Source organism: Myxine glutinosa, chromosome 9 (genome assembly GCF_964187855.1).
Source record: "Myxine glutinosa chromosome 9, kmMyxGlut1.1, whole genome shotgun sequence".
Taxonomy (NCBI): Eukaryota; Metazoa; Chordata; class Myxini; order Myxiniformes; family Myxinidae; genus Myxine; species Myxine glutinosa.
Window position 1 is genome coordinate 71,484,161 of NC_136269.1, and position 15,888 is coordinate 71,500,048.

Here is a 15,888-nt window from a genome sequence, read left to right on the forward strand (position 1 = left end):
ATGCACACAAGTAGACAGGATTGTGCACAGGAGGTCTCACCTTGGTCCGGTTTGTGAATGGACACAAACTGCTCGATCGGTGCTTCATAAACAAGGTGTTGCATCACAAAGTACACCACATCTCAGATGAACGTTAAGCTGGGTGCCACTCGTGCGAGAATTAGCGAGCAGAAGTTCAAGATATGAATCCACAGTGCCTTTCGGAAGAGTAGACGAGTTGCCGTCAGCACCCTGAACAAATTACAAATTCCTGCCCTTGACAGACTATGACTGGGAAGGAAAATCAAACCACACAGCATAATCGTTGCCACGAGACTGCTTGGCAACAATGAACCTGCCGTCGGGGTGAGCACCAAAGACAGACGAACCACGGGAGGCATTTTGGACATCGATAATGAAAGCGAAATGGTAGGAAACGGTGTGCACCATAATCAACAGTTCAACAACATTATATCTGCCCTATAAGCATTACAATTAACAGAGTATCCTTTCATATTTAAAGTTATGGTGCAAATACAAAAACTAAGAGGAGAAAGTGGTATAAAACATGGGTTGGGATTATTAAAATGATGGAATCAAATCCAAAAACCAATCAAATCAAAACTCGGACAAATCAAAATTCGAAACTCAGCCAAGCAAATGAAATTCCAATGAGTGGAAATAACAAACAAACAAACAAATGAAAAATCGGTCAGAGACCGAGGACTTGCCGGAATGTACTTTTTTTTAATCGGCCATTTTGGACAAATATGGCAGCCGACCACGTGACTGATGACGTCATCATTATTTGTTTTCTAAACTAATTTATTCCTAGATTATGCTCAAGAAATTTCATCTTGATCGATGAAGTTTTGTACTTGTCGAATTACGACGTCATAATGGAGGCACCTATGACATCATCATTAACATATTTTATTCCCCATGGAGAGTTCTTTACAATGAGCCATGTCTCAATTCTTTCTATTCAGCACTTTCGGAGATATAGAGGTGCAAAGTTATTCGGTTTTTCTAAGATGGCGGCCGAACCACGCGACCGATGACGTCATCATTATTTTTTTTCTCCCCCAGTTTATGCCGACATGGCGCTCAAGAAATTGCATCTTGATTGGATGAAGTTTTGTACTTGTCGAATTATCGAATTATAACGTCATAATGGATGCCTTGGGCCGAGAGAGTTAAAAATTGCACAGTCTATTCCAGGGCAAGACAAATATGTGTGTAAAGTTTGGCGATTATATGTGCAACGATGTAGACGTAGTGCTACGCACAAACAGACAGACAAACGAAAAATCGGTCAGAGACCGAGGACTTGCCGGAATGTACTTTTTATCGGCCATTTTGGACAAATATGGCGGCCGAACCACGTGACCGATGACGTCATCATTATTTGTTTTCTAAACTAATTTATTCCTTGATGATGCTCAAGAAATTTCATCTGATCGGATGAAGTTTTGTACTTGTCGAATTATGACGTCATAATGTAGGCACCTATGACATAATCATTAACATATTTTATTCCCCATGGAGAGTTCTTTTCAATGAGCCATGTCTCAATTTTTTATATTCAGCACTTTCGGAGATATAGAGGTGCAAATATTTTCGGTTTTTCCAAGATGGCGGCCGAACCACGTGACCGATGACGTCATCATTAACATATTTTATTCCCCATGGAGAGTTCTTTACAATGAGCCATGTCTCAATTTTTTCTATTCAGCACTTTCGGAGATATAGAGGTGCAAATATTTTCGGTTTTTCCAAGATGGCGGCCGAACCACGTGACCGATGACGTCATCATTAACATATTTTATTCCCCATGGAGAGTTCTTTACAATGAGCCATGTCTCAATTTTTTCTATTCAGCACTTTCGGAGATATAGAGGTGCAAATATTTTCGGTTTTTCCAAGATGGCGGCCGAACCACGTGACCGATGACATCATCATTAACATATTTTATTCCCCATGGAGAGTTCTTTACAATGAGCCATGTCTCAATTTTTTCTATTCAGCACTTTCGGAGATATAGAGGTGCAAATATTTTCGGTTTTTCCAAGATGGCGGCCGAACCACGTGACCGATGACATCATCATTAACATATTTTATTCCCCATGGAGAGTTCTTTACAATGAGCCATGTCTCAATTTTTTCTATTCAGCACTTTCGGAGATATAGAGGTGCAAAGTTTTTCGTTTTTTCCAAGATGGCGGCCGAACCACGTGACCGATGACGTCATCAATTGGGCACAGTCTATTCCAGGGCAAGACAAATATGTGTGTAAAGTTTGGCGATTCTATGTGCAACGGTGTAGACGTAGTGCTGCACACAGACAAACAGACAGACAGACAGACAAACCAACCAACCAACATACTTGCCGGAATCTTTTCCGGCAAGAAACAAAAAAACATGAGCAATGTCTGCCATATGGTAAAGAACAGGCACCTTAACATTGCAGTTTATGAGTATTTTACCCACAACTAGCAGGGGTACCTGGTGTTGCCGGTGCTGTTCTAATCCTGTTGGCATTTTGAAGAAATCGAATTTTGTTGATTTTTCAATTTTTTTGTGAGCGCCTGAAACACTTCCCTACATCCACTAAAGAATGGGGCAGAGATTATTTAATATTACCTTTTGCATACTTACAAAGGTTTAGGCACTATAGAGTGACATTAAAAAAAATCCAAATAAATCCAACTTCATTTTTCAAAAATTTCAAATAAGCATTTTTGCCCAAAGCACACCCTGGTACTCACTGATGGATCTTTGAAAGTTTTACCAAGATCCATTTTAACATCTTTGAAAAAAATGGTGACACACACACACACACACACACACACACACACACACACACACACACACACACACACACACACACACACACACACACACACACACACACACACACACACACCTAAAAAGAAGAATCCAAATAATAAAAATCAAATATATAATTGAAGAAAAACACCTGGACCTGGAGGTAATCTATATATAAAGTATTAAAGTAGCATGCATATTGCAAGCTCACGGCCTTGCTTCTATATCCCGAAGCGGCGTCAGAGGTATGCAAACCAAGCTCTGTGTCACACATGTGCTGGGGTGTGTTCACCAAGCTGTATATACAACTGGAGCACAGCTCAAGCACATACTCGCAGGGCAAGCAGCCACCATGTTGGAATACCCTTCCCTCGCTAGAACGCGAGAGGTACAGTCACAGCTGAGAGTGTGTTAAGCATGAACGTATATGAACATTGAACACGTATGGACTTTATTGGGTTCCGTTGACAGAGTGATTCACATTTGTTTGCCTCTTTTGTTTGTTTTCCTTCGGAGCCTTGTAATAGAGCTAAGAAGGTGACTGACAAAACTGAGAGTCTGCTTTAAGTAAGTCAGAAGGTGTCAAGTTGAGTTGGTCTGTGAGAATAACTGAGTCTCAGTGCCCCAATAAAATGGAATGAATGCATGGTGGCGGGGTGTGGGAGGTTGGGAGGGGGAGGGAGGGTAAACTACAAGTTGATTGTCCAGAAATAATTTCCGCTGTGATTGTTCTTTTTTTTTTAAGCATTAAGAAAGAAGGAAGAAAAAGCAATAAGAAGCCCACATATATGGAGTTAAAACATAGGGACTGGTGGTGGTGGTGCTCACCTGGTGGACTAAACAGTATACTGCACTGCCTAAAAGTATTTTAAACCAATTTCAATGCTTTATAGAAGACAGGGCAGCATGTGGAATCATACCAGCATAAATCATAAGACTTTTAACAAACAAACAAACAAATACCTATTTTGGGGGGCAACGGGGTGATTTTTTCAGTTGTTCCACCCCTCAGCCCAAATTGGGCTAAGGGGTATTGTCCGGGACACGGGCGTTGTCCGGGAGTCCGTCAACTTTTGGTTTCCGTCAATTTCGAGCAGAACGGCTTGTCCGATTAAATCCATTTTTGCAGTGTGTGTTGGGGTTGAGTAGAGGAACGTTCATGGGGTGCTGCGATTTTCAATATGGTCACCACGGCAGCCATCTTGAAATTGGTTTCTGTCAATTTCAAGCAGAACGGCTTGTCCGATTAAATCCATTTTTGCAGTGTGTGTTGGGTTAGAGTAGAGGAAGGTTCCTTTCGAAAATGGGCGCGCTGCGATTTTCAATATGGCCGCCATGGCAGCCATCTTGAAATTGGTTTCCACCATGCATGGGCTGAGTGAGGGGTTACGCCCGCTTTGCGGTGCTATTTATTCTATTTTGCTACAATGCAAACCAAAGAAATACAAATGTGGATCCCAAAATATTTTTTCAATTTCATCAATTTTCTTGAAGAAATAGTGCATTATTTGAAAAAAGTGCAAGGGTTCCAATATTTTTGGCCACGACTGTATTATATATACAGAGTGGCCACAAAGTCCCTATGCATAAGTGTGTCCTCTGTTACTTATTTATTTTATTTGTTTTCGAGGTGCAGCTTCAGTATGATGGACACCAGTGAGTACAGATAGAAGAGAGACCGATTACTTGTGTTTGGGTTCACAACCGCGCACGAGAAGGAGCAAGTTTTCAAGACATAAGGACAAGATTTTTGCAGAGGTTTGATAAGCCAGCTCCTACGCACGACACGATGCGTGCAAGGGAGAAGAAAGCTTTTTTTAAACAGGGAGTGTCCTTGATTTGACTTGATTTAGAGCAAGGCTCTTCTGCAGCGATTTCCCACCATTAAATCAAGACAAAGCATTTTTTTTTCAGATCAGTGTGCCATTTACCTCAGCAATCGATCCAGGAATGTTTATTTTTGGTGCAAAGAAAATCCTCATTTTTATGAGGAAATTGAACAGCATCCTCCTCATGTCATGATGTGGGCAGCAATTTCAGAAGATCACTTGATAGGGCCATATTTTTTCGATACAAGTATCAATCACACTGCTTATTTGAACATGCTTCAGATGTGGTTTGTTCCACAACTGCATGAAAGAGGTCTCGAGGCAACAGCTATCCTGCAACAAGATGGTGTGCTGGCACATTATGCTCTCGCAGTTAGAGAATATCTCGACGACAAATTCAGTGGACGATGGATTGGATGTGTATCTGAGATAGTGTGGCCTCCTCGAAGTCCGGACTTAACAACATGTGTCAACTCGCTTTGGGGCATTGTGAAAGACGAAATTTCTCATCTCCGCCTAACAACAGTTGAAGACCTCAAAGCAGCTGTCAGGGGCTGCTTTTATGACCTCCAATCCTCAACATGGAAGATGTCCAGAAAAACATGGAGAAAAATTCAAATTTGTGTGGAAAATTGAGGGGGGCATACAGATAAATTCTAACTAAATTCTAGCTGCGTGCATAGTTACTTTGGGGCGACTCTGTACACATTCCCAAGGCGGGAACAGGCGATAAAACTGGTATTCCTCCGGGTTTTTTGCAGTCAAGTGAATTTTAAAGCAACATAGGCAAAGCAAATGTGAAAATAACACGAAGTCCTCCTACTCGTGATACAAATGAGGGTTCTGAAACATCAATCGTGATACCCTCGTCCACCATTACCGGAAGCGGCGATACACGGTACATGTTTACGAAGATAATTTACATCGCCCGACCTTCGGAACTCCTGGTGAGGGGAGAAAATGAAGTCACTACAACCTTTGCCATATGACCTGTAGTCCCCTTGGCAAGGCTAGTTGGTTGAGATTGCATTATGATAAGCAATGACCGAATACATCGACGATTTTGACAAGTGGCCGCACGGGCCGCGTTATGGTGGCCAAACACAGGTTTTGGTGGCATTTGGCACTGGAGCCAGTGCTTATTTAGAATCCTGCTAATGATGGGAGCAACAGAATGAATTTGGAAGTGTACAGAAACATTGTGTCTGCCTATGTACAATACATTGCCTCAAAGCTCATTGTGCGGCACTTCACCATGCAGCAAGACAGTGACCCAAAACACACCGCCAACGCAACCAAGAAGTTCATCAGGGGAAACTGTGGTTTAAGACTGGATTCCAAAAACAGGTGTGAATAGATGTCATGACCATTTATGGTGAGTTAGCATTTATGTCAGGTTAACAGATGTTATGGACTTGACATTGATGTCATGCAAAAAACTTCCAAAAACAGGTGGGAATAGATGTCATGCACGGAACCAAAACTTCAACAAATACAGCCCCAACTATACAGTAAATTCCACGGAGTGGATAGATGTCATGACCATTTATGGCGAGTTAGCATTTATGTCAGGTTAACAGATGTTATGGACTTGACATTGATGTCATGCAAAAAACTTCCAAAAACAGGTGGGAATAGATGTCATGCACGGAACCAAAACTTCAACAAATACAGCCCCAACTATTGCAAAAGAGAAATGCAAGACAAAATATCAACAGATCTACACCGACAACTGTGAGAATAACAACACACCAGGAAGGTATATTAAAAAAAAAAAGAACAAAAAAAAAGACTTCGACAGATGAGGATAGACAAAGGATGATCACTGGAATTGCAAAGATGTCAACTCAATTGGGGTGGAGAACGAATCATAATAAATGCCCAAGATCAAGGACACTACACGAATGGCTTTTTAATAAGATGGCAGGACTAAGTCACTCGGACAGGTGTAGGTTGTGTTACAGTCTGTGACCATTATTTTCTCTCTGAGGCGGCTTCTTCCGACTGCTGGGCCTGCATTGGGGCCTACTGCTGGGCCTGCATTTGGGCCTACTGCTGGGCCTGCAATCCCTGCATTTGGGCCTACTGCTGGGCCTGCCTTGGGGCCTACGGTGGGGCCTGCCTTGAAAGCCGTGCTTATTCGAACTCTCGCTGCGGCTCCTCCAGTTCGAATCCCCGATCTGGCCTTGAGTTGATATGGGAGGATACCATACCGCTCACATCCTCATCATCTGGGTCTCCTCTTCTGACATCTTCAGGATCACTGGACTGTAGGTCCTCAATTGGGACTGGCTGGATTCCACTGAGTTCCCTCAGGTCGCCCAGTCCTTTACACGAGCAGCACCCTCCAGCCCTGGCTGCCCACTCCTTCACCCTCATGCTGGCCTAATCTGGATTTTCCCTCTCTTCTTCAGTCTTTGTTTCCTCTTTCTTTATGTATAGGAATAGATTTCTGATTGTTATAACCTATAAATAAAGCCAGTTTGATCGCATGCTTGGCTTGGTGTGTTTCAGGCCGTAACAGTTCTACACGGTAAAACATAAATTAAGAGTCATCTATCAGTATGGAAAAAAAAACAAAAAAAAAACTCATGTCAGAACAGCTGTACACACAAAGACACAGCAAGGTATGTAGAGTAATTAATTCACCGGCACATCTCCAGAAATTTCAATATTCCAGTTTCAGAACACTCATGGAAACATGAACCATTGAAAACAAGGACATAATGCTCATGTACGACCTGCTGATGCCATCCCGCATGAACATAGAAAACAAAGTACTGCAACGGGACATACAAAAAAGGAAAAGAAGGCATTGCTAAATGAGGTTTCAATACCAGGTGATTTTGGTCAAAATAATGCAGAAATCAAGAAAATGACCAATATCAAGACCTGAAGAGTGAAGTGAAAAGATCCTGGAAGCTGAAGAGCATCGACATTGCAACACTTTTAATTGAAGCAACAGGAATGAGAAAGAAGAACCTCACAAAGAGCCCACACACCATCCGTGGGAACATTACCACAAATGAACTACAATTGGAGGCTGTGCGGGGCTCAGTGACGATCGTGGAAAGAGACCTCGGAACAAAACTTTACTAAGTGGTCCATGAATCATGATCCCTTACTGAAACGGAGGTGGATGTTTGGGAGGACTTTGTCCCACCTTCTGGAACCGGCATTTCGAGATAAAACACACACACACAGTTATCATGACGTCAGGAGTCGGTTATCATGACGTCAGGAGTCGTGAAGGATGCACGCACAGCAAAGTCAAGGTTAGGCGGTGTATTAACATATTTTTTGAAACTTTTCCACATCACAGTAAATCAATTCCCTTCCACGAATACTTCAGTATTATACACAAGAAACAAAACAACACAAAAGCAAAACGAAATAATATTAAACTCTCACAGAGCACAGACATAAAACATGCCCCGTTAGGTGCATTAACAAACCAATCTAATCTTGCGAACAGTGGCCCCCATTGGATGAAAGAATAAAATAAAAACGTTAACTATCAAGCAATGAAGGATTAAAATTTAAACGTGATGAGCCATTTGCGATTTGCCCCAAAAACGAGCAGCGGTAATCCAGTCCGAGGACGACATGCCAGGCTGCCCGAGCCGCTATCCGAGGCCGTGGTCCCACCGAGATTAGGCCCGACCTGGCCGTCCCACTTACCCAGCAGACGACGAACCTCATCCTCGCCCATAAAGAGGTTCATGGAGGCTTCCGAGCCGGAGAGCAGCGCCAGGAGCAACAAGGAGACGACGAACGCCGACGTATCGTGACCATAACGATGCTGCATGTCGTCCACAACTAAAATCTTCTTCTTCCTCGCTCCAAAGCACTGCAATCACAGTTACTCCCGCGTAGCAGATTCTGTGAGGACGAGGACGTCTCAAGTTCGTTTGTGATCGCGAATCCAGTCAACTCATGAACTCGAGCATCGTTCCTTCTTCGTCTTCTATTCACAGCTTTCTAAGAGTCTAAGGTCCAGGTTTTCAACCTCTTTTATTCCAAACTTTCTTCAACTTTCCCTCCCCTCATCCAAATGATCCCAAATTCTTCCATCTCAACATTAGCCCGCCCCACCTCTCCCCAGTGAATCGATCGTTACAAATCTTATTTTATTGGGAAAACTTTCTCCTTATTTTGGTGATTTAAAACCCGATTCCACATTCTACATCTTTTTCATCATCATCTTCCTCCTGCTCCTCCTCTTCTTCCTCGTCCACCTCTTCTTCCTCCTCCGCTACAAATCCTCCACTCCTCATCTCCCTCGTCTTCCTCCCCTCCTCATCCCTCCACCACCTCATCCTCCTTCTCACCCCCTCCTCCTTATCCCCCCTACTACTTATCCTCCTCCTCCTTATCCTCCTCCTCCTTATCCTCCTCCTATCCCCCTCTTCCTTCCCCCTATCACCCACTTCCTTCCCCCTTCTCGTCCTCTCATTTTCGTCAGCCTCATCATCATCCACCTCTTCCCTCCTCAGCCTCCTCCTCCCTCCTCAGCCTCCTCCTCCTCATCCACCTGTTCTTCCTCCCCCCCCCCTTCTCTTCCTCCTCCACCCCCCTTCTCTTCCTCCCCTCCCCCCTTCTCTTCCTCCCCTCCCCCCTTCTCTTCCTCCCCTCCCCCTTCTCTTCCTCCCTCCCCCTTCTCTTCCTCCCCTCCCCCCTTCTCTTCCCCCCTCCCCCCTTCTCTTCCTCCCTCCCCATTCTCTTCCTCCCTCCCCCTTCTCTTCCTCCCTCCCCCTTCTCTTCCTCCCTCCCCCTTCTCTTCCTCCCTCCCCCTTCTCTTCCTCCCTCCCCCTTCTCTTCCTCCCTCCCCCTTCTCTCCTCATCCTCCCCCGCTCCTCCTCCTCCTCATCCCTCTCCGCCTCCTCCCCTCATACGCATCCCCTCATCCACCTCCCCTCCCTTCTCTTCCCTTACTTCTGCTTCTTCTCATTCCAATGTTGAACTGGGCTCTCATGGTCATGGAGCGTTATCGCTTCATAAACGATTATAAAAGAAGGAACTGGGCATGACTCTATTTGCATCGACTTTATACGAATTTAATCTCAAGAACTGCAGCAGTTTTATTGCAACTAGCCTGGATTCGAATCCCGGCCCAGCAATAGACTGTGTTTAACAAGCACACGGTGTGATTCATCAATGTGTGTGCTATTCCCCTCGGATGGACGTTAAGCTGGGTGTCCCTGTCTGCCGGCATTAGTTGGTGGACGTTAAAGATCACACTGTGTCCTTCGCTAAGAGTAGGCGAGCTATCGCCGGCACCACGACCAAATTCCTTCCCCAACCTACAGCGGCTCAGCCGTGCTCTCAGCAGTGATGCACCCAGCAGCTCCAGGCTGCGTAGGAAATGAATGAATGAACGTCAGGTGGGGTGGATCATGTGTAGAGCGCCTGGTTAACTATAACGGTACTTGGTAGAGAGTGCATACCTCCGCCAGGCTGAACAGTTTACGTTTTGTATCCACTGATGTGTCAGATCTGGATCCGACATGAACCAAAATCTGATCGGCTCGTTCTTGTCGCCAAACCAACTCATCCACCGAGCTTCGTCATAATCCGTTCACAACTTTTTGAAATATCATGCTATATATAGTTTTTGGCCCGTCATTCAATAGTGAAGAATCACTTTTTTAAAAATTCTAGTATCCGGATCCGGATCTTCACCAATTAGTCCTGATCACACACCTAACCTTTCCACCAAATTTTGTCAAAATGTCCACAACATTTTGAAATATCCTGCTCACAGACAAACAAGCAGACAAACAAGCAGACAAGCTTAACCTCCACTCACCTTAGGTGGCAGAACTAATAAATTAATTTTTGGAAAAATTGATGAATGATGAAATTTTGTAATTAATCAGTGATGAATGATGAAATTTTGTAATTCATTAATCAATGATTCCATTTTCTAATTAATCAATGATGAACGATGAAATTTTCTAATTAATCAATGATTAAATTTTCTAATCAATCAATGATGAAATTCTTCAATTAATCAATAATGAAATTTTCTAATTTATCAATGGTAAATGATGAAATTTTCTAATCAATCAATGATGAAATTCTCTAATTAATCAATAATAAAATTCTCTAATTAATAATGACATTTTCTAATTTATCAATGGTGAATGATGAAATTTTCTCATCAATCAATGATGAAATTTTCTAATTAATCAATGATGAAATTTTCTAATTAATCAATGATGAAATTTTCTAATCAATCATTGATTAAATTCTTTAATTAATCAATAATGAAATTTTCTAATTTATCAATGATGAATGATGAAATTTTCTAATCAATCAATGATGAAATTCTCTAATCAATAATAAAATTCTCTAATTAATAATGAAATTTTCTAATTTATCAATGGTGAATGATGAAATTTTCTCATCAATAAATGATGAAATTTTCTAATTAATCAATGGTGAAATTTTCTAATCAATCATTGATTAAATTCTTTAATTAATCGATAATGAAATTTTCTAATTTATCAATGGTGAATGATGAAATTCTCTAATCAATAATGAAATTTTCTAATCATTAATGAAATTTTCTAATTTATCAATGGTGAATTATGAAATTTTCTAATCAATCAATGATGAAATTCTCTAATTAATAAATAATGAAATTCTCTAATTTATCAATGATGAATGATGAAATTCCCTAATCATTAATTAAATTTTCTAATTTATCAATCGTGAATGATGAAATTTTCAAATCAATCAATGATGAAATTCTCTAATTAATAAATAATGAAATTCTCTAATTTATCAATGATGAATGATGAAATTCCCTGATCGTTAATTAAATTTTCTAATTTATCAATGGTGAATGATGAAATTTTCTTATCAATCAATGATGAAATTTCCTAATCAATCAATGATGAAATTCTCTAATAAATATTGAAATTCTCTAATTTATCAATGATGAATGATGAAATTCTCCAATCATTAATGAAATTTTCCTTCTCCAATTAATTTGAACGTTCCCTGGTGCTTTCCAAGATGGCCAGTTGAATTGTCATGTGACTACCCTGTAGTGAACACTGCAGGGTGACACGGATGACCAAACGAGCTGTACTCCCAAGCGTTCAATCCAATGGCTGACCTTCGTTAGACGCGAGGGAAAGGGGGATGACGAACTTACCTGGACGGCTTCCACCCGACTTCTTCGCACCTGGATAATTAATCAACTCAAATGACACGGAATTAAAATGTACAAAAATACCGGCTTTATTAAAGAAAATTCCGGTCACAAAGAATGCACGATAACACTAAATTCCTAATTGGAGCGTACCCATACAGACTCGAATACAAACAAAGGGAAAAATAACTGGAAAATAAATGTGTGATTTGTGGCACTTAGCTCTAAGTTGCTCTTGAACCCCATCACCCATCGTCAAAGATCGTCACAGGCCTCTGCGTCCTTGCCCGCAAAACCGCAGGCTGCACTCCAGTGGGTGCGAACTAGGCCTCGCCGTGCGGTCCTCCCACTCCTGGCTTCGTGCGTGACGCGAACAGGCCTTGCCGCGCATCTCACTCTTCCAGCCGTGCTCGTCCTCACGATCTCGTTCACCAACACCAACACCAAAGCCAGGCGATGCGAGCCAGCCACGAGAAGACGAAGAGGAGCGATGTCAGGACACGACCATTCATCGTCAAAGCCAGGACTCGAGAGGGCGAAGAAGAGGAGAGCGGAAATCAAGAGGAGGGAATGAAGCCAAGAGTGCAAAATGTCGGGGAGATGACTGCTCGCCACCAAACCCAGAGCATGCGAGGAAATCAAGGCAAAGAGAAAATCGTGGTGTCTCAAGGAATGTCCTTCGCTCAAGAGCCCATCCAATGTCCAAAGTCCCTCGCTCAAGAGGAGAGAAAATGTCGGCCAGAGCGTTCTTTTATATACAAGGCTATGACGTCATCTCACGACGTCTCCGTGTCAGCTCCTATCAGCTAGTGCCATCTTAGCCATCCTTACACCAATCAATCCCACACCAATCACTGCTCTCCGGGGCGTGGCCTCATGGACCTTTTGTGCCTGTTTGCTCACCAGGTTGATGTTATCCGCGGTGGTGCTCAATGTCCTGTTTCCGGTTGGTTTTTATTTAGTGTCATAAATGGGCGATTTCCTGGCTACGTGTGTGTGCTGCATGTGTCATAAGGAACAGAGGAAAAATAACAGAGGCCATTACATACAGGGAATTAATTACTCATAATCCCTCGCTAATTAACATACCCCTCCCCTCATGATGGGAACGAAGACACGCTCTTCCACGACATACGGTGTACACAAATTTCCTACTTAATACATGGGGTTTCTTCTTCTTCACGACAGTCGGAGCACACGACCTCTGCAATTCTACCTGCATTAAGGTATTGCCTACCCCCTACAAACATAACACTATCTTTCAACAATTCAGGAATTATTAAGGTGAAGTTTCCAGCACAGTGCTTTTCCTCCTTTCCTATTTTCTGATATCAAAGCAATCAGTTTCTCTGCCTTGTTCAATTTATTTGGTGGTTCTGTTTCAGATCAACTGTTTGATCCTCACTGTCTTTGTTGACCAAACTACTTCTGCCACCAAAGGTGGGTGAAGGTTATATTTTCACCCCTGTCTGTTTGTCTCTCTGTCTGTGAACAGGATATTTCACAACGTTGTGGACGAATTCGGATGAAATTTGGTGTGCAGGTTGGGTGTATGACAGACGAATCGATTCGATTTTGGTGAAAATCCGAATCCGGACCTGAGAATTTTTTTTATGCGATTCTCTTCACCATTGAGAGAAGCCTGGTGTTGACTTAACCGTTAAGGTGGCTGGTCTAAGATCCGACCTAGGATCTTGATTTCAAGCCCCTGCCGTGGCATTGAATTAACACCAGGTGGGTAAACTCAGCCTGTCATCCTTCTGATATCTGCAAAATTAGTACCAGCTAGCTGGTAAGTGGGCATCACATCAGTGGCATTGCCTCACCCCCAGAAAATATTGCAGCCAAGCAGCCAGAGGCTGCATATGAATAAATAATTAACCATTGAGAGATAAGACCAAAAACTATATATAGCATGACATTTCAAAAAGGTGTGGACAGATTCAGAAGAAACTTGGTAGACAGGTTGGGTGTATGACAATGACGAATCGATTCGATTTTGGTGTAGATCCAAATCCATATCCGACCTATCAGTGGGATACAAAAGCCTAAACTGTTCAGCCTGGTGGAGGTATGCGCTGTACCGAGTGCCATTCTAGTTCTCATTAACATGGTTTTCGAAGAGGTGAATGTCACTGTCTTTGGCTCTCGACAATTTAATTCCTATATGGATATGGGCACAGAGAGTCACCTTCCAAGAGTGCTGTATGTACTTGGGTCCTTCAGATAGCAGAACAAGCCAGCAAGATTTGCAATTCTTCTTTTCTTAATCCTCTGATCTATAGCCAGATACAACTTGTGCCCCATCATTCTCTCCTGTTCATTTAACTTCCTCAGCAAAAACTCGAGGATATTTTTTTCCAGCCTTGATCAAGTCCCAATCTCTCCTGTGTGACACCGACACCCTCACTTCCACACAACTTCAAAGGCCTCGGCAATTTCTGAAATAAGCTTTATCTCTTCTTTGGAAGGAAAAAGGTCAAGGGCAGAAAGATCAATCGGAGCATATTCAGAAAATTAAGGTAACCAGTTTATACAGGCAAAAAGGTGCCAAATTAAAATACTACATTACAAAATTTAAGGAAATGATGTTGAAATTATTGGAAAAATTAATCATTTTTCATTTTCTAAAAATCTTTTTTCATTACTTAATGATTAAATTTGAAACAATTATTAACTGATTAGTAGTAACCATGCCCTAGGTGGATGTATCCTACCTAGGAAGGAAACCAAAGTCAATTTGGTACCCGTTTAGATTTGATGTGCTCTTCGCTTGTACGTTTGTCATCATTTAGTCAGACAAAACGATGGACGAACCAAGATTTTTACTGACTTACATGCATTTTGAAAATACCCTTAATTATAATTGAAGGTAACAAACACAAGTCCCTAACACTTGCATAAATGTTAACCATGTGGTGTCTACATAATTGTAACAGAATTGCAATACCTGTTATGTCTCGGATAATGTTGTTTTATCTTAAGGATGACTGATTGATACTGATGACTGATACTGATGATATCTTAAGATTGACTTCCGGGTTCGGTTGCGAGAGGACGCTGGCGTTGCATATTCGCCGCTTCTCCGACTGGATGGATGTACAGGGTCTGCTTCTACTTTTCTGACCTGACATCTCACACCTGTCCTGCCTTTTCACACCCGCACGTGCCGCGTGTTCTCCGGCTGGATAACGGAATCTGCTTTTGATGGTACGGAATACGGAATCGAAAGGCCCGCTCCCGTTGTTTGTGGCCGTGGCCTTGTTTGCCGGTGGCCTTGTGGTCTTGGTGGCCTTGTGGCCTTGTTTGCCGCTGTGGTCTTGATTAGCGGCTGCAGTCGTTTGCCGCTGCGTTTGCCGCTGCGTTTGCCGCTTTGCCTCCTCGACCTTGGCCTCGTACTCGTCCCTTCGCTCCTGCCTGGCATGGCTCTGAAGTACTCCGCCGCAAGGCTTCTTCTGCTCAATACCCGCTCCACCCCATCATGCATCTCTGCCATCAAATCAAATGGACTCCGACGACGACCCAGGTACATTCACCGTGGCTCCGGTCGCAAGTTTGTTTATTTGCAATCAGGTCACTCCATCCCCGTCCTCTGGTCGGCTCAGCGCACTCTCACTCTTCGTCCCAGCGCACCTGGTCACAGCAACCCACACGATCGCACCTCTTGCCTACGAACCCTGGCTAAATCACCTGAATTCATCCCTGCTGTTCAAAACAACATCAAGCTCACCCTGTTCAACACCCGGTCCCTCAACAATAAATGCCTCATCCTGAACGAATACATCCTGGATAACAAACTGGACTTTCTCTGTCTCACCGAAACCTGGCAACAACCTCTGGACTACTACACACTCAACCTCACCACACCCAATGGATATTCCTACGTCAATAAACCACGCTCGGAGGGCCGAGGTGGTGGAATTGCCGTTATCCACCGTCAAGACATCAAGACCAACCTCATCTCCATCTCATCTGCTCCATCATTTGAACACCTGGCTTTAAAACTCTCTGGTCACACGCAGTCAGTCATGGCTGTCGTCTACCGCCCTCCCAAACCACACCCATCATTCCTGTCTGACTTCTCCTACT

General features: G+C 42.9%; 1 protein-coding gene across 1 annotated transcript in view; it reads right to left on the reverse strand.

The window, feature by feature from the left end:
- RYK (receptor like tyrosine kinase) overlaps nucleotides 1-8,728 on the reverse strand; it is a 259,256-nt gene extending 250,528 nt beyond the window's left edge. Inside the window, exon 1 of the mRNA XM_068129006.2 lies at nucleotides 8,319-8,728. Coding sequence (XP_067985107.1) covers nucleotides 8,319-8,445 — 127 coding nt within the window. The 5' untranslated portion in view covers nucleotides 8,446-8,728. The remainder of the gene's footprint in view (nucleotides 1-8,318) is intronic.
- Nucleotides 8,729-15,888: the final 7,160 nt, after the last annotated feature.